General features: G+C 36.2%; 1 protein-coding gene across 3 annotated transcripts; it reads right to left on the reverse strand.

Annotated features, from left to right (window-relative positions):
• Positions 1–86: 86 nt before the first annotated feature.
• On the reverse strand, positions 87–19,257 carry LOC137089551 (protein crumbs homolog 1-like). Of its 3 annotated transcripts, none has more exons than XM_067453147.1 (9): positions 19,194–19,257; positions 18,713–18,810; positions 16,431–17,363; positions 12,921–13,474; positions 10,359–10,524; positions 7,752–8,658; positions 7,590–7,631; positions 6,493–6,615; positions 87–1,725 (listed from the first exon to the last, which is right to left on the reverse strand). In XM_067453147.1, exons 3-9 carry the CDS (start codon positions 17,329–17,331, stop codon positions 1,473–1,475), a joined length of 2,946 nt encoding a protein of 981 aa, XP_067309248.1. In that variant the 5' UTR covers positions 17,332–17,363; positions 18,713–18,810; positions 19,194–19,257; the 3' UTR covers positions 87–1,472. The 3 variants fall into 3 exon arrangements, with proteins under 3 accessions (XP_067309248.1, XP_067309249.1, XP_067309247.1); XM_067453148.1 differs by lacking the exon at positions 19,194–19,257 and adding an exon at positions 18,910–18,944; XM_067453146.1 differs by lacking the exons at positions 18,713–18,810; positions 19,194–19,257 and adding an exon at positions 18,496–18,678.
• Positions 19,258–19,385: the final 128 nt, after the last annotated feature.

Genomic DNA, 19,385 nt, shown 5'->3' on the forward strand with positions numbered 1-19,385 from the left:
TATGGCCAATGTTTGACCTTCATTTCCTTTAAAGAAAGAACTTCAAACCTTTACCACAGTCTCTTTTAATATATTAACAGTAATTCAACAATCAATACAGACATTAAAATGGATTTTGAAACCTGTTGTCAATCTCAGAACTAAAACTAAAATAAGCACAGGTCTGTGAGAGAAACATATGACCATTAAGAACTAAATTACAAATGAATATAGATGATGCTCTTGCTTTTTGATTAGTTTATTTGCAAAACCAAATCTGCTATATGAGGTAAAATAATGGAAAACGAATTGTGATTTGATCATTGAGATATAAATGTCTAGGTTTACATATTTGCCCGAAAATTAACATTAAACATCAAAATAATGCATAAATCAGAACACCAATTGATAAAAATAAAAAAACATTTAATGATGCTTTTAACAATATTAAACTGCTTTTCTTACCATCAGAATATGATAGAATATTTTAACAGTGGGCTACACATCAACTGCCATTTTTGAACATTTTCAAAAATAAATATTTATGAGGAAAAGGAAGGCACATGAAAAGCCTTTCACTGTCAGGTGCTATACTATCTCAGCGTTAGAGGATGTCATTCTATAATCATTTTCATTTTCTCTGAATTATTATTCAGAAGCTGCAGTTTATAGTGCTCCATTAGCAGAAAAATATAAAATCCTATATCGTCTTTCTCACTGAATGATTCTTAAAACTACACCGGATCTGGAAAACTGAGGATTATTACTACACATAATGACCTCTAATAATATTTAAAGGGGAGCCGTTATGACCTTTTTTTATCTTTTGTTTTTGGTGTCTACTAAAATACAATTTCATGATTGATAAAAAAAAAAAAGGCTTATGTTTCTAATATTTGACATTACTGCAGCACTTTTTCCCCCAGTCTGTCAGTAATGCTCTGTTTAGTTCCTGTCTCTATGAAGCCCTAGGGTGGGCAATTCTTTTAATGAGGAATATTGTGACAAATACTTTCTCGTAAGAAAACTCAACACTACAATTGAGCCCTTTCAAAGAGTTCAGAAACAGTTACTGTTATAGAGCATAACTCCCTTTGGAGTGACTTTGTGACCTTTTTCATGCTCAAACAGACAACATTACACACTAAACAAAGTTGAAAAAAATGAGAGAAAAAAAACAGGATCCCTTTAAAGGCCTTTGGAAATTGTTCAACCATTCACAGAGTGAATTCACCATTCAAGATCTTCCTCATGGTGTCCGAGTAGTAACTGTTTTTAGTCTTATGCCTATGATACATGGGGCAATTTTTTGAGCAATGTTGCCAGGCAATTTTACCAAGCGATGTTGCTGTGGGCATTTTCCCATTGAGAATGGGCAACTTCTTATTCTTTTTGGATATCCCGATATACATTTTTTGCCCATTCTCAATAGGAAAGCGCCCAACCATCTTTCAGCAACATTGCGCAAAAAGTTGCCCCATGTATCATCAGCTTTAGTCATCATTGGCTGCGTTCCATTCAACCTCTGGGTCATCATCTAAACGCAAAATGAGGTATGACAACAGCTGGAAGATGTTCTGCCACAGGAGCAGGAAGACATAGACGTAGAAGTCACTGACGTCAATCTGACAGTGATCACCTGCAAAGCTCATCTCGCACACGCACTGGAACCTATTGATCAGGTTACGGCAGAAGCCTCCGTTAAGGCAGGGGTCAGATGCACATTCATCCAGCTCCAGCTCGCACCTGTCAAAGAAAATCGGTCATCTCAGAAGAGGAGATTGGCACAGTGAAGGGCAGTGCTATGAGGCCATCTTATGGCACATTACAAACAGTAGGCAGAAAATTTTGATTTTCCATTACGTCTGATTGCTGAGAGAAATAATAGCACACTTCTCATCAATAAGCTGCACTTTGTAGTGGTATTTATGTCTGCAGTACAAATAGTGCAGGAGTTGTGTGCCAGAGTTTAACTCACCCCACTTTTTGAGAATGTATGTTAAAAAAAACCTATATGGATGTACTTTAAGACCTATGTTTGGTCTTGTTTTAAAAAAAACTTTGCAAAAATGAATGTATGGAAGTTTAAATTTACTGTAAATCATATGTACTCTGCTAAATATTTATTTTATTTTATTTTATATAAAATATATATTTTACAAACTCTAAAATTACTTTAAAATAAAAGCCATATGTCTGATCAAGTTGCATTCCATATTTGAAGTTGACCCCAAAAATTGAAGTTTTTGAATGTCACCAAAAACAGGTGACATTCACATTCCATAATTTTATCCCATTAAAAAAAAAATGTAATTCTGCTGTAACAAATCAGTACATTTCTGTCCAAATATCACTTTTATCACAAAATACGGAACCTTTTTGACGATATGTGTTTTGTCAAGATTAGAAAAGGTTTTGATTATAAATTACGAAACGCTGACGACGCCCAATAGAGGAGGAGCTTGCTAAAAGAATTGAAAATAGCGTTTCTATGGTAATTCAACATCCAATATCAAAGCGGTTCTCACATGATAAGTTCGTAAGCTTTCGAAAGATACCTAATTTGCAGGGGTGCAAATTACAAATACTCTCGTTACTGTAATTGAGTAGTTTTTCTCAGGAATTGTACTTTTTTAAGTAGTTTTAAAACAGAGTGCACTTTTACTTTTACTTTAGTACATTTTAAGTGATGTGGTGGAAAGAGTACTGAAAAAGCATACTCAAGTAGAAGTACTGATACTTGTCAAAAAATTAAATTTAAGTAGAGTTAAAAGTACCTGTCCTAAATACTACTCAAAGTAGGAGTAAAAAGTTTTAAAAGTACTCAAGGGTAGTGAATAGTGAGTATTAGGCTATGAATGTTATTCCACCTTATACCCTGCAAATTAAAAATGAAGCTTACTCTTTTATGGATAATTCTCAGTAAGAAAAAAAAAACGATATCACCAAAAAATATTTCAATATTTCTTTAAATATTTCTTTTTATTTTTGACATTTCTCAATTTTTGAGCGTTGTACATTAACAATTTCACGTTAAAAAAATATATAAAAAATTATTTCTTTTCAAAGAAAAGTTCTTTCTTCTCAGGACGCATTCGTTGTAGGCTACTGCTTTAATTTCAATGGACGTTTTCTCTGTAAAAAGAATAGAAATCAGAATCGAGTAACTCAGTTTTCACCACTGATTATTTTTGCTTGGAATTAAAAAATAAACCTGATTTAAATATAAATCTGATGTTTTATAAGTTATTGGCTATATGCTAAATGGCCTACAATTTTAAATCGCCATGTGAGAACACATTACATTAAAATATGCACTTCAATATGTTGACAGAAAGCAGGTTTAATGCATTTACATGTTAAACAAAATCGACGTAAGGGACAAAAAACTAGCAGTGACGATCGGTTACTGCATAATGTATTTGGAAGCCTGGCAAATAATCGAGCTAAATGAAGAGTTTCCAGCAGATGGCACCGCGAGCTTGTGCAGCGCTAACATAATCCATACCATTTATGCATGTATTAGAAAATATAATATTCTGCGGTCCATTTGTAGTAATTGTTTAAGGCGATTTGACGATTTCAGTCATCATACAATAGCCAGCACTTACCCCCTTTCATAAAGCGCGCGCCTGCCTCTCTAGGCTGGTCGCTATGGTTGTTTTGACTAGAGTCAAACGCGTGACGCATGGAGACACAGGACTGATTATTCGTCTTAGCCAATCACGTTGACAGGAAAAATAAATAAACATAATGTAGCAACGGCAGGTTTAGGGAAAATAGAGCAGTAAAAGTACAGATACAGCACTTAAAGGGGGGTGAAATGCTGTTTCATACATACTGAGCTTTTTACACTGTTAAAGACTTGGATTCCCATCCTAAACATAGACAAAGTTTCAAAAACTAAGTTGGACGTTTGATGGAGTATTTCTGTGTCAAAAATACTCCTTCCAGTTTCTCACAAGTTTCGGAGAGTTTTTTTCGAGTATGGGTCGGCTTGACGTTAATAGAGCGGAAGGTCCTTGTATGGGCCGTACGGGCTCTTCTCCCGGTAGGGTGCGCGCGTGCGCATGACTAGAGCGAGAGAGGAAATGCACGCCCATAAACACTCCGCACCGCGCTCCACTTTATTCCTGTGGGTGACATCAAGCGACTTCAACGGGTGAAACACAGCATTCCGGGAAGGCAGCGCTGCATTTGAACCGATTTGAACGCAGAAATGACGGGAAGCATCACAACATCACGCTACAGTCGCGTCGCAAAGTGGATTTCCATGGCCACTGCTGTCACAGGACTTCACCAAATCATACCAAAGAAGTGTGTTTTTGACGGAGCGGTCCCACCAATAAAGGTTCGGTCCTGCTTTGGTAGCAGCCGGTGAGTAAAACTGCTTCAAATGTCTGTGCTATTGGCTATCGTCGCGTGAGTAAACATCAGTAAACGACACGATCGCGTGCTTCGTCATTCAAATGCGCTACTCCATTCAAACGTTACTCCATTGTTGTTCTCTGTATAACGTTACACTAGTCTGACGTGCAAAACCGTTTTGCTTGCTACTGCTAAGGTTTAGTCACATACAATAGTCCATAAACCGAATCATGTCCTCATAAACTGCGAGTAAACACACACAAATGTTGACAGATCACTAAATACAGTACATACCACAGAGACGGACGTCCTGCTGTTGCTATTTCTCCTGTTCAATTTATTTCAGCCTCCGAATGATTCTGGATCATTATCTCTATTAGCTGAGATCGATACCCATTGGTTTCTCCACGCTTGAGGACGTCACCGCTTTGTTCGCACTCGTCATTCTTTAGCTCCGCCCACACTATACGCCTCCAGGCGCTCGTTTTTTCCAGAAAGACTCGTTACAGCCCATATTTCTTTTATAAATATAATAAAACTAAAGACTTTTCGGAGAAGTACTCAAGATTGACATGAAATTGACTGAAACTGAGTGTTTCACCCCCCCCCCCCCCTTTAAAATGTACTCAAGTAAAAGTACACTGTTTTTAAACTATTTAAAAAAGTACAATTCCTGAGAAAAACTACTCAATTACAGTAACGAGAGTATTTGTAATTCGTTACTTTACACCACTAGCTGTGTATCAGTACTTTCACTGCGCTATTTTCCCTACATTATGTTTATATATTTTCCTGTCAACGTAATTGGCTAAGTAGACGAATAATCAGTCCTGTGTCTCCATGCGTCACGCGTTTGACTCTAGTCAAAACAACCAAAGCGACCAGCCTAGAGAGGCAGGCGTGAGTTTTATGAAAGGGGGTAAGTGCTGGCTACTGTATTATGACTGAAATCGTCAAATTGCCTTAAACAATTACTAAAAATTGACCGCAGAATATAACATTTTCTAATACACGCACACATGGTCCGTATTCTGTTAGCGCTGCACTGGTGGTGCCATCTGCTGGAAACACTTCACTTCAGCTTGATTGTTTGCCAGGCTTCAAAGTGAATTATGCAATAACCGATCACCACTACTATATTTTTGTCCCTATTACATTGATTTCGTATAACATATAAACACATAAACATGCTTTCTGTCAGAATTTTGAAGTGCATATGTGTGCACTTCAATAGTGTTCACACATGGTGATTTAAAATTGTAGTCCATGTATATAGCAAATAACTTTAATAAAACATCAGATTTATATTTAAATCAGGTTTATTTTTTTAATTGCAAGCAAAAATAATCAGTAGGGATTGCTTTTTATTAATGCTTTTTCAGTACTCTTTCCACCACTGCTAATTTGTGATAATTACTAAAATATGTGATATTAAAAACCATAAAAATACATATATTATATATAAATACATATATAAAAGATAATATATATTATACTTTTTAAAGCATAATATTATTTTATAAATGTTTATAGACAAATATTAGAATATATGTTTTATTATGTACCTTTTGCATGAAAACCAAAGTTTCAATGAATAAAAGTGTGTGCATCAATTTTTTGTGACAAAGGTCAGAACTCCTGTTATGATGTAGCTTTTTTAAGGTGCACTCTTGTCATAATCTATTACTGTTCCTACATAATTTGTAACAAAAAACATGGGTAAACTATCTATTTAGAGTCTTAGAACTTTCCAACAATATATGTTTAGGATTTAATTGTAATATAGTGAAGTAAACTTAGGTGTCCCACTGGTGGGACAGTGACACCAAGGGGTTTTGATCCTTAGAGTTAGGGATTTATTCAAGTATTACAAATATTAGTGAGCAGTGTTCTAGCTAAGGCAGCATTGAATGCACTTTAAAAGTAAATAATACATTTATTCACCAAGGATGCATTAAATTGATCAAAAGTGACAAATGTTCATTAAAAAATCCTGAAAAGGGTTTTCACAAAAGTATTAAGCAGCACAACTGTTTTTCGACACTGATAGTGATAAGAAATGTTTGAGTGCAAAAGCAGCATATTAAAACAATTTTTGATATCACACAGTGAACCTCTTGAACATCTGTGAGTTAATATTCTTACCATTGTCCAGCAAATCCAGGTAGACATTCACAAGTATCCTCTACAGAGGAGCAATTCCCACCATTGAAGCAACTGTAGTTCCATCTCTCATTCCCACAGAAAGACACGGGAAGCTTAGGGTATCTAGAGAAAAATAATAAAAAGGATAAGCATCTTCATTTTTGACTTCATTTAATGATAACAATGCTGATAACTGTCTTAGCCTCCACAGATTTCACACCAATGCACAATATCTTTCTTTTTATTATAAACGCACACTGCAGTTATGTTGTTAGACGCTTTAAAAGCTCAAGCTTTTTAAAGAAGGAGGGATTATGATTGGCTGAACAATGTTTTATTTAATGTGATTCCAACAATATTGTTCCTCTGTGATGTTATTGTTAGAGTTGTCATGTGAACGCTGCTATACTTTTACATTTAGAGTTAAAATTTAAAACTATATTTTTATTGTTATAGTTAATGTTCTTGTTGTGAATGGGCCTTTATGCTCATTTCTAGAGCATAATAAAGCAAAAAGTATCAGTTCGGGGCAGCTAACCAAAACATATAGCATACTCTTTCATATAGCAAATATATAGCATACTGTACTTTCAATTCTTTTGCTATTGCTGGAGATTTTAATTATCAATTAAATTATTTATACTGAGTAAAAATAGTCAGTGGTCAAAAAAGTAATAGTAACAAAATAGTAATAGTGGTGTTATTTAAAAAAATAAAAAATAAAAAACCCCACAAAAACCTGTTTATAATTATATCACATTATATCTGTTTATAATGTTGTGATTCACCTTGTAGATGGTTTGTTTGGTTTATTGCTTATAATGCTCAACAACAATAAAATAAAAAATCCCTATGGTAGAAATGAATGGAAAAAAATACTTATGCACTAATGAATCTAATGCATTATTGTCACTGTACAAAAAAAAGAAAAAAAGTATAAAAATAGTTGATTAATCTAATTTCTAATATAAAGCAGAAAGAAACAGTAAAAAATATATATATATTTTCTTTTAAATCTTCCACAGATTGAATATCTTTCCGACCTCAAAAACCTATTGGCTCACAGAATTTTAATACATGTTGTAAGTCAAACTCACGGAAACCTGTCGATATACCATGGAAGTTCTGGAACTCTCTCCCTGAAATAGAAATAGAATTGAACATGCAAATATCTAAGAATGTCAACATTTCAAGATATTGCTGAAGAACTCATGTATCAAGAGATGCATTGGAGAGGTGAGCATGGTAAATATCTTCACCTGCAGAGAGGTCCTGTCGTGTTTCTCGGACAGAGACATGCATAGCGTTTCATTCCTCTTAGGCATGTTCCGCCATTGCTGCACTTGTGGTGGGCGCATACATCCACCTCCATTTCACAGTGACGGCCAGTGTGGCCTACATCACACGAGCACTCGTATCCTGCTGACACCACTCTGCAGGCTCCGTGAACACAAGGGTTTGAGGCACAAGTGTCTGGTGTGAATTCACAGCGTTGGCCATCCCAATCAGCTGGGCAATGGCACTTGAAAATGTCGAACAGATCTTCACAAACTCCTCCATTTTGGCAAGGGTCAGGCTCACAAACATTTGAACCCCAGCAGCCAAAGTAGGGTGTCGCAGAGGTTCTCAGAAAGTGCTCTTCCTGGGGCCTGGGAAGGTTCATCTCCATGTCGCTATAATATGGCAATGCAAGGCCACCAATCTCCACCAAACCAAGACAGCCAGCAAAGGTGCCCTCCGAATTGGTTCCCAAACCCCCTAATATGATGTCCACACCTTCCCTCAGGAAATCCAGATCTTCTGAGTCTGTAAACGAGATGGAGGTTTTCTCCCAATGCTCATCCAGAACCATTCTCCATCTGGATGACTTTAAGGCTGGACTGTCCATACTGAAGTCTGCCCTGTGCCACTGTCCATCACTAACCACGTCCGAACTGTGTATATAAACATAGGAGGTTTGCTTTTCTCCCTGAAGTTCTAAAACCACGTGTCCATCTTGGATGGAAATAGTAATAAATTGAGAATCCTGTTCAGCATGTAGTAAAGTCGCGTTCTGCTGCCTGGTACGGAAATTTATTGAAATGCTGCTGAGGTATCGCTTTATTTTTCCATTGCCACGATAGGTGATTACGTGGCTGTCACTTCGGAGGCTGACATTGACCATACCTGCAAAGTGGGCAGGAAAGAAGCATCAGTCAACTCTTTGCTCTAGTGTTTTTTTCTTGCTTATTCTGTTATGTATTTTTATATTTGACTTGTAATCAAATTATATGCATACAGCTCACAAACAGAAAATAAAATAAAAAAATCTTTCACTGCAAAAATATGAGTATTTTTACTCAGAATTCTGATTTAAAATGTTCCTATACATATATGTGGCAAGCAGGGTGGGGACGAGAGCCGTGGCAACGGAGCAAGGCTGGTTGTGCGATTGCAAGTGAGCGTCACCTGTGCGCCACACCGTTCTCGAGTCTCAAGGAGAAGCGCCAGTGGGATAAAAGGAAGAGTGACAGCAGTGCAAGATGCGAGAGGACCAGGCCTGGAATATTTATGTTGTGTTATATTATGTTTATATGCATCAGTTGTCCATGAGGGGCTACCGCTTCACTTTCATTTTGTTGTTTGTTTATTGCAATTTTTTTCCTTCAACATAAAGATCATCTCCTTGCTGACTCCAAAGATGACCACACAGAAGTCTCTCTACTCGCCGTCGAAGAAAGCCTCTGCAGCAGACCAACTGTACCTTGCATCAAAAGCATCAAAAATACATTTTGGTCCAAAAATATCAAAAACTATGACTTTATTCAGCTTCTCTTCCCTGTTTGTTTTCAATCCTCAAATAAAGATTCAAACGGTTGTGAATCAGCGGATTGATTCGTGAGTCGGATCGCGTGTCAAACTGCTGAAATCACGTGACATTGGCGATCCAAATCATGAATCAATACACTAATTCATAATTTTTGAGGATTGACAAACCAGGAAGAGAAGACAATGCTGTATAAAGTCGTAGTTTTTGTGATTTTTGGACCAAAATGTATTTTCGATGATTCAAGAGATTCTAATTAACTAACTGATGTCACATATGGACTACTTTGATATTTACCTTTCTGGACATGGACAGTATAGTGTGCATACACTTGCCCATACTGAAATATCTTAAACTGTGTTCCGAAGATGAACGGAGGTTTTACGGGTGTGGAACGACATTAGGGTGAGTCATTAATGACATAAATTTCATTTTTGGGTGAACTAACCCTTTAAATAGGTAGTCGGCCCTTGCTATTTCGTTGAGCTGAAAAGCCAGTTTTTTTTCTGCAAGTGCACAGACATGAATCAACCAGGCTTCAGTATTCAGAGAAACATCATTCATTATTCAGAAACATCAACGCATGTTCCAATTATCTCAGGGAGCAGAGGTTACGTTAGTAACCATAATGTTGTTTAGTTTAGTCATATGAATTTTCCACATAATCTCAAAGATTATTAAATCAAAAGGGATTTATAGGATCCTATGGGCGCTATTAGTTTCAGCAGACATGAATAAACAGAACCCTTTTGTGTTTTTACCACCAAAATATAAGCCCTGAGCACCATATTCTGTGTCTTTAAGATAATGTTTGCATGTCATTAACATGCTCCAATGCACTGTCTCAGGGCAGATGCATATGGCATGGCAAATCCAACAAAGGATAATCTTTCAAGGCTTTCATAAATCCTCTAGTATAGCTACACATGACAATTATCAATCATATAACTGAACTGTGGATAGGTTCCATACATATATTAATGCTTTTTACTGCTTTTACTTGAAAAAATAGTTCAGATAAGGACAACTGCTCTTGGAAAATTTACATATTTATACTTACATTCAAAACCCTGACTGTGGGCTTGACACATGGCAGCCGAGGGACATGGAGACAGCTCACACCACTTGACTTCCTCACAACGTTGCCCTGCTGTATTGGGTGGGCAACTACACGTGAAATCATCCCACATGGAGTAGCACACACCTCCATTCAAGCAGGGATTGATCTGGAAGAGATACTCACAATCATTAATTATATTTGAGTATATATTGTCCTTTTAAACAATCAAAATTCATTCACATGCTAAATAAAATACTGAAGAAGACTTCAATTTCACATAATATTTGTTGTCTTTTTTTAAAAGTGTTTCTCAAACTGCTGTCCACAGGCACTTCGGGTCTGTTTCAAACATTACAGTTTTTCTCGATTGCTTAAACACTATAACCAGGCTTTTGAACTAAAATTTCAAAACCATAACGCCATTTATCAAAAAGCACACCCATTTCACTAAACTATAAACACTATTCCCTGTTTTGACACGAGTCAGATTTGTTGAACTGTCACTGCAAAACTCTACACACAAATCCCTTAATTTCTCATTGCCTAGACCATGTGGTCATTTAGAAAGCACTAGCATTCAATATTGTTCACTCAAGTCAGCATAGTTTCAGCTCAATTAGCACACAATTACCCAGGTGAAAACACTAAGAGTCAAAATTTAACACACATCAATCAGAACTTTCAAGATACATAAAAGTGCCAGAGTCAGTTCATTTGAGCTTTGGAACAATGGACCCACAAAGAAATGAAGGAAGAGGTCGAGGAGGGAGAGGAAGAGGACTTGGGTGGTGAAGGAGGAGGAAGAGGACATGGTGAAGGAGGAGGGAGAGGAAGAGGATGTGGTGAAGGAGGAGGAGGAGGAGGAGGAGGAGGAGGAGGAGGAGGGGGGAGGAAGACAAGCAGTCTCGGATGAAATTATAGCCAGTTTAGTTGATCATACGAGAGAAGTGCCAATCATATGCATATTCCACATTTTATCATAAGTGTGGGGACATGCACTGGTCTTGGTCTTGACTCGGTCTCGGCCTGTCTTGGTCTTGGTCTTGGTCTTGACTTGGTCTCGGTCTCTGCCCTTCAAAGTCTTGGTCTTGTCTTGGTCTCGGCCCTTCAAAGTCTTGGTCTTGTCTTGGTCTCGGCCCTTCAAAGTCTTGGTCTTGTCTTGGTCTCGGTTTAGGTGGTCTTGACTACAACACTAGTGGAAAGTATATGATCGAGAACCTTATATGCTTGTTCACCTCGTCCAAGCCATGTGTCAGTAGATGCGTGCCAGGGGTGGATAAGGCATGCAAGAGGATTTTACCCCCGCTGCCAGGCTAGGGCTAATATAGCCTGTGATGTGGATGAGATTCTCTGGCCTGACCCAGACCAAAGACGGGAGGCTGAGGCGGAATAAAAATTTTTTTTTGTACTGTGTAGTATGAATGAATGAATAAAAATGTGCCAGTGTATCCATTGGTTGTGTCTTTTGTTCATCATGTGAAAAGGTTTGTGAGGAGGGGAACCACAAGTAACATAACTTACCAGTTTTGGAAATGTTGTTTTGAATTTATTGCACCAGTGTGTTAGACTAGGTTGTAGTGTGTGTGATTTTGAGGGCTTGTGTGTCTTGTCTGAGGGCAAAGTTTGGTTTTTCAGCAAGAGTGAATGGTTTTGAGTGTAGAGCTTCATTTTGACCTGAAAATAGGTTGTTTGGGAAACTGGGTGAGAAGTTATGGATTTGTGTTTATAGTTTTGAGAATATGAGGCATAGTTTCAAGAAATGTGTTTAAGCAATCGAGAAAAACTGTAACATGATCAAAACATTTTCCTGAATTACGAACACTGTGAATTATGTAATAATTCATAATATATGAATATGTATCAAAGGATTCATAATATTGGAAGTTTACACAATTTTCAAACCTATTAAGGAGGTTTAGCACCTTTCTAAAAAGCTATGGCTCAACAAAACACTTCCATAATTGTTAATTATGTAATAATTCATAATACAAGAACAATAAATAAAATGATTCATAAATAAAGTAGACAAAATATTTTAAAAATATTAAACGTATTTATAAAGTTTAGCAAATTTATAAAAAAGGTTTGGTTGAAGTCAAGTATCATTATTCCAGAATTTTAAATATTTTGAATGGTGTGATAATTCATATAATTTTAATATTTATAAAAGTTGTGTATATTTATAAAATAATTCAAATGTTTTAAGTCAAGCATTAGTATTACAGAATTGTGAACACTGCGAAAATTGTAATCATTAATCATATCCTAATATTCATTAAATCATTTATAATAGATACAAAACATTCAAACACATATTGTTGGTGGACATTATTGTTTCTGCTCTGAAACTTTCTAAATAGCTTTTTTCCATGCCTGTCTATTATTTCAATTATCACCCTACATGGCAGATAAAAGCAAAGTATACTATTAGGCCTACTGGTCACTTTTTAAGTCAAGCAGATCAACTTTTCCTGTCAATTGGACATTTTCTTGGCCAGAATAAGCTGCAAACTGGACCACAGTTTATAGCAGTGCCGTAATAGATCTGTAAAAGTTGCTTACACTGCAGGAGTCATCGCCAGTGCAGCCGCGTGTGACTTTCAGCAAGCTCTGGAGCCTGTAGGAGCCTGTCACCGGGACACTGACTGGGTAGAACTCTAGGCGATTGCTATTTATACGGAGGTCTTGGATACAGCCCTTAAAGTAGCCCCCAAAGGCTAGTGATGCACGCCGATCCGGTAAGCCTCCCACATATACTGCATCCCCAGCCTGGACCAGCACACGGCGGATAGGGACGTGACCTTGGCTCTTAGCAGACATAAACAAGGATAGGGATTCTGGTTCCACCAGCACAGTTATGAGATGAAAGTGACCATCGTTCACTGCTTCCCTTCCTAACAGGCTTTCAAAGTTGTTGATTTGAACTTTGACCTTTCCATCCTCCAACCAGACACGGAGATACTGACTGGTACTGTTGGAGAGGACCAAGAGCAACCCCTGGGAGCGGCGTGTGCGAACGAACATGGACACGGTAGTGCTGTCATCTGGATTGTAATCCACCGTGAACATAGCATAGCTCTCCAAATCTTCATTTCCAAACCTCGCAGGCACATATTCTACCAAATAAAATAGAAAAAATAGAAAAAGTATGCAATTTTAATAATATGTAACAAGCAAAGTCAAATATAACAAAATGGAACATTTCTAAATATAAAGTTATAATTATTAATATTATTCAAAATGTATAATTATTATTATTATAATTAACAGCTGTTTAAAATATCAAATCAGATGTAACAATCGAATATTTCTAAATAGTTATAATTATTAATATTATTCAAAATATATTAGCACTGTTGTTTTTAATGATAAATATATAAAAATAAAATATAACAAGATGGAACATTTCTGAAAATCGAGATGATGATGATGATGATGATGATGATGATGATGATGATGATGATGATGATGATGATGATAACCATAATAATCGAAATAAAACATAAAGTCAAATGTAACTAAATGGAAATAATTATTACAGATATAAATATTATTATACGTACATATATTATTATTATTAGAAGACAAACAGTCAAAAATAAGAAAATTGTATATTAAATATAAATATATTTATAATTATTCGAAATATATTATTATTGTAATTATTATTATAATATACATTTTAATATTATTTTAAATAGTGTTATTAATACTGCTAATAATAATAACAATAATAATCCAAAAAAATGTGACAAATCAAATGTAACAGAATGGAAATAATTATTATTACAACCACAACAATAGTAATACAAATATATGTATAATGCAAATTAATAATTCTATTATAAATATAAATGATAAAAATATCATTATTAATAAATAAATTATTATTAATATATTGTTGTTATTATTATTGTGGTGGTAGTAGTAGTAGTAGTAGTAGTAGTAATAATAATAATAATAATAATAATAATAATAATAATAATAATAATAATAATAATACAATTATGACTTAATGTTTCAATAAATTTAGCTACCTACCTGTTCCTCACACACACATATTAGTTTCAAATAAATAATTGATGGCAACTTTTTTGGCAGAAAAGGTCTTATTTAAAGGTTGCATGGATTCAAAACGCATGTTTCTATCACGTTTCTTTAATCCACAGTTCAGGTGTGGCTGATTTTAACCTTCCTTTAGCAGTCCTTCTGCTTTGGCATGTGTGTGTGCGTCAGTGTATGTCTGGATGTTTGTAGATGGCTGTTTTATTTAGTGCTCTAATCTCATTCTATGTCTTGGGACTAAATTTAGATTCTTTGCTAAGCAGTGATGTTGTTGTGGAGATAAATGGTGATCAGGAAAGATGAATGTTCTTTTTTAATGATTTAGAACTGTATCTTGGTTTAAGCAGAAATAGTCTACTTTAAATAGTATTAGGATTTGAGGCTCATCATTTACTACACCTCATGTGTTTCTTTTTTCTGTTAAATACAGAAGATATTTTGAAGAATGATGGTATCCAGACAGTTGACGGTGGTCATTGACTTCCATAGTATATCAACAATGTTCAACAGAAGAAAAAAACGTATAGGTTTGGAACAACATTAGTAAATTAACACATAATTTTCATTTTAGGGTAAATTATCCCTTGTCACACTTTAATATGTGTAAATATTACTGCATATATCAAATTAAATGTCAAGTATTTTAGAGCAAGATAGCACAAGTACACCTTTTACTTTACATAACATTTAACAAATGAAGTTTGTGTTGTTTTGAATTATATATTTTCATATTAACACTTTCGCTTTAACCGAAGAAGACAAACGCCTGATTCTGTAGCCCCGCCCACCAATTTGTGCATGACATGTTATAGTTAAATAACATAGGCCTACGTGGAGCTAAACCGGATTGAACTTCCAAGCAATAAAACAAAGCATAAGCTTCATTCGGATTCCATATTTTTTGAATGCATGGATTAACTTTATTTTAAAATGCATATCTAGCTCACGTGTTTGTTTCTTCATTTCATCACGGATTCATTTGTAAACAAGAGACTGGATTTGCAGATAGGATGATATTACATGAATGAATAAAGCAATACACTTATGTGAGTATTAAAAAAAAAAAGTGATAGTATTGCATTGTTACAGATCGTTTGATATCTATTGATTATGTGTATGTGTCTAACCAAACATAACTTAGCATGCAGTCACAGGGTGGAGAATCCTTTATTTGATGTGTTGTTGGTTCATTGTTCTGCGATTCGTGATCAGACTCGGACATGTATAGGCCAGGGCTTGCTAAGCCCAACGTCCCGGGGCTATGTGCTTTTAGGGTGGGCTACCAAAACGTATCACCGGCATGCCGACGGGCAACGGCTATCTTAAATAGTGAAATAACATTCCTTTCTTGATGTGCGCTGTTCACTCTCTTGACTTGATATTTGAAGGAAAAATACAATTGCAAAAGTTTTGATCATGCTGATTTTTCTGACACTGCAGTAAGGCTTGTGCGTGTGTATGTTAGTATTTAACGATTTGCGGTTATATCCACCTATTAGGCGGGACAAGTAATAAAAAATAATATTCCAATTAATTGCAGGTGGATGAGAGATAAATCATTGTGCTTGTTTGATAAAGACATTTTGCGAGGCCTGTGGGCGAATCATTCCGGTTGCCGTTTTCCCACACGCTTTCAAAACCATTCCTAACAATTCCTCACGTTACTCACGGGGGAGCTGAAGCTCATAATAATATGCAAAACTTATCCAATCATAGCAGTGGGTGTTTACCCCAAAGTCTTCCGTGCAGCATGCCTATAAAAACTGAGCGTTCCATAAGAGAGGCTAAAAAACCAGGGTAAAAAAATGGCCTATTACTTATTTATTATGATTTTTTTAAAAACATGCAAATGTCATAAATTGACCTCAGACAACAGTATAAAAAAAATTAAAAAGCCAGTTCATGACCCCTTTAAATCGAAATCCACAACTGTGTTTATCCTACATGAAGTCCAACCCATAGCTTGTTTACAAGTAAACTGGAGTAGAATTCCAAAAATAATCATACCATCTAAGCAGTGCTCGCCCTCATAAGGTCGATGGCATTCACAGCTAAAACTCCTCCATCCTGTCTTGACACATCTGCCTCTGTTCTGGCATGGGTTTTCCTTGCATTGGTCCCAGTCACTGCATTCCTGTTTCACATTAAATTGCTTAATGGGAGCCCTTGGTCCCAATCCAGGCACCACCATGCGCGAATCCAACCACACATCCCGCATACATCCCAGAAAGCTTGAAGCAGTCCCTTGCTCTCCTCTTCCACCTATGTAGACATCCTGGATCACGGTCAACTCTGATAGACCTGAACCCAAATCGGGCTCTGCTTGATCTATCTGTACTTCCATGTTACAGGTGTCTCCATGACAGGACGGGTCTCTAAGACTCAGCCCAAACATGCTGTCGTGCAGTGAGGCCTTCACCGTATGCCAGCGGCCATCAGAAACCATCGGCGGGAGCTCTAGAAGAACGCTTTCATTGTCCTGGGCTCTCTGCAATGTATGCCGTAGTCTTCCATTCACTAACTCCAGCGTAAGATGCTGATCTTCAACTTGGCACTGGAGCAGAGTGGCCACTTCCTGCAATGTGCGAAAACTCAGAGTGACATTCAAGGGTTCAAAAGCATTAGTGAGCATGGTCTGGACCTGCATAAATCCACTTTCTTCAAAAGAGAAGGTGGTGGACGTCTGGCACTTTGTTCCAGTGAAGCCCTCAGGGCAGATGCAGCTGTATCGATGTCGTCCTTTTTCCAGGTATGGATAGCAAGTGGCACCATTCTGGCACCAGTGACGCTCACAGCCAAGCAGGACTATCGTGCAGTACGGCCCCCCATAGATGTGTCCATTATAGCTCTCTTGGGAACATTGACATTTGTATTGTCCATCCTGATTCACGCACACACCACCATTCATGCAGGGGTTTGTATCACACCCACTGGAGACTCCTGAGGCAGAGAAGAAACAAGTTTCAAAACGTTCCATCAAAATAATCAACAAATACTTCATATCAGACTTGGCGATATCACATTCATTCAAAATTGGAAATTATGTCATAATTAACTCATCCTTAATGTTGTTCCAAACCTGTATGACTTTATTCTGTGGAGCACATGAGAAGATTGAACAATTTTGTTGCTGTTTTTGTCCATACAATGAAAGTCAGCGAGGTCCAGTGTTTTTTTGGACTCCATTGATTTTCCTTGTATGGACAAAAAACATTTTTCAAAAGACTTTTTTCAGACTATCATCTTCGTGAGTCCTGCTTGTTTGGAAGAACATGAGAATGAGTAAATGATAACATAATTTTTTGTTGTTGGGTAAATTACCCCTTTACATAATTTGAGTAATAAAAAGAAAAGGACAAAAGAGGAAGATTTTCAGATTTTCGTAGTATTTGGTATGTTTTTTTGTTTTAAACCTGCAATGTGCAAAAACTCGCATCAGACATCACTGTAAAAAACAAAACAAACAAAAAAGACTTTTATTTTGTAAAAAAACAACACTTTATTAGGTTGATTGAACTTAAATGTAGGAAAAGTTCCAAATGAAATACAGTCAACTTATTGTAGGCCATTTAGTGCGACCAAAATATTACATCACTGTAAAATAATTACATGATCAATAAGTTATGACAACATATTTACTATTTTACTATTATTGCGTTAACTCATCAACATACCGGGTAGGTTAAGCAATTGAATTTTCAACTTTTTATTGGTTAAGGTAGGTTAAGCAATTGAATTTTCAACTTTTTATACAAGATCCAATTTTTTTAAAAGTCAGTTTAATGTAATTTAGGTTGAAATTAGTTATTAAGTTGATACAACAATTAAAAAAAACGTTCTCAGCGTGTTTTCTTTTTTTCATCTTTCATGCTACATGAACTGCACAAGTCTGGGTAAAATCTGATGATCAAAGAAACATCTCAAAGAATTTAAATGTGAGGATTTATGCAAGAAAAGCGTTATGCATAGATTTCCACAATTCATAACAACAAGCCTATAACAATAACCCTCTCAGTACAAGCTAGTTTCTACTGTAATCCAGAACTATCCCACAAAATAAAATTGCTATTACCTGCATACAGCAACAGTATCATCCAGAAAGATATGGCTGCACTTGACATGATTTTAGTTGTAAACAGACTAAACAGGCTCTGAAGTGGACAGGACAACTTTGTAAAATACCATTACCGCCAGAGACTTCCTAGCTCGTCTTCATTCATCTGTTTATAGGACTGACTGGCTTCTCAGTGGGTTCACTGCAAGCCTTAGGATTATGGTAATGCACTTACATGTGTAATGAACTGGTGGGAGGCCAGGGACAGGACAGGACCCAACGGCTAATCTGAGAGACTCACGCATCCGCACCTTATGGACATCAAATGCAGCTCTGATAAAACAGATTTGAATGCAGTTATTAAGTCATTATCCCGTTATAGAACACTCTGAAATAAAGCCATAAATCCACAAACAGAAAACGTTAGCATACTGAAATGTATTGAATGGGTTAAGGTAGGCCCACAGATGTTGAACAACAGAAGAAATCAAAAATGAGCATCCTACGGGTGACAGCTGTAAAGAAGCTAAAACATTGCTTAACATTTGGTCACTTGATAGGCTAATTACAATATAAAACGTGTTCAATAATAAATGATAATCGAACTTTTGCCTGGTTGAAAGTTTGTTAATATATCAATTTATTAACTATTAACAATTTAATTAAATATAATGTATATATTCATTAAAATAATGACTGCACTTATACATTTTTACCTTTCACACGCATTATTCAACTTGAAACAGAATTTATATTCACCAAATAAGCTACCCATAATGCTCCGTTTCTTATGTACTACGTCGTTGCAATTATCCATATTAGTATTATTTATTAATTAAAACAATAAATTATTAATTTTCGTTATATTACAAGTTATACACGGGTTATTTTTGGTTATTTTAAGAGGA

The sequence above is a fragment of the Pseudorasbora parva genome, chromosome 9 (genome assembly GCF_024679245.1).
Source record: "Pseudorasbora parva isolate DD20220531a chromosome 9, ASM2467924v1, whole genome shotgun sequence".
Classification (NCBI taxonomy): domain Eukaryota; kingdom Metazoa; phylum Chordata; class Actinopteri; order Cypriniformes; family Gobionidae; genus Pseudorasbora; species Pseudorasbora parva.

Coding starts and splice junctions, on each gene's coding strand:
- LOC137089551 (XM_067453146.1), bottom strand. CDS start 18,544: ATGTCAAGTGCAGCCATATCTTTCTGGATGATACTGTTGCTGTATGCA. Junction 13,475..16,430: donor GGGCGAGCACTGCTTAGATG/GTATGATTATTT, acceptor TTTATTTGGTAG/AATATGTGCCTGCGAGGTTT. Junction 1,726..6,492: donor CCTGGATTTGCTGGACAATG/GTAAGAATATTA, acceptor TTTCTTTGACAG/GTGCGAGCTGGAGCTGGATG.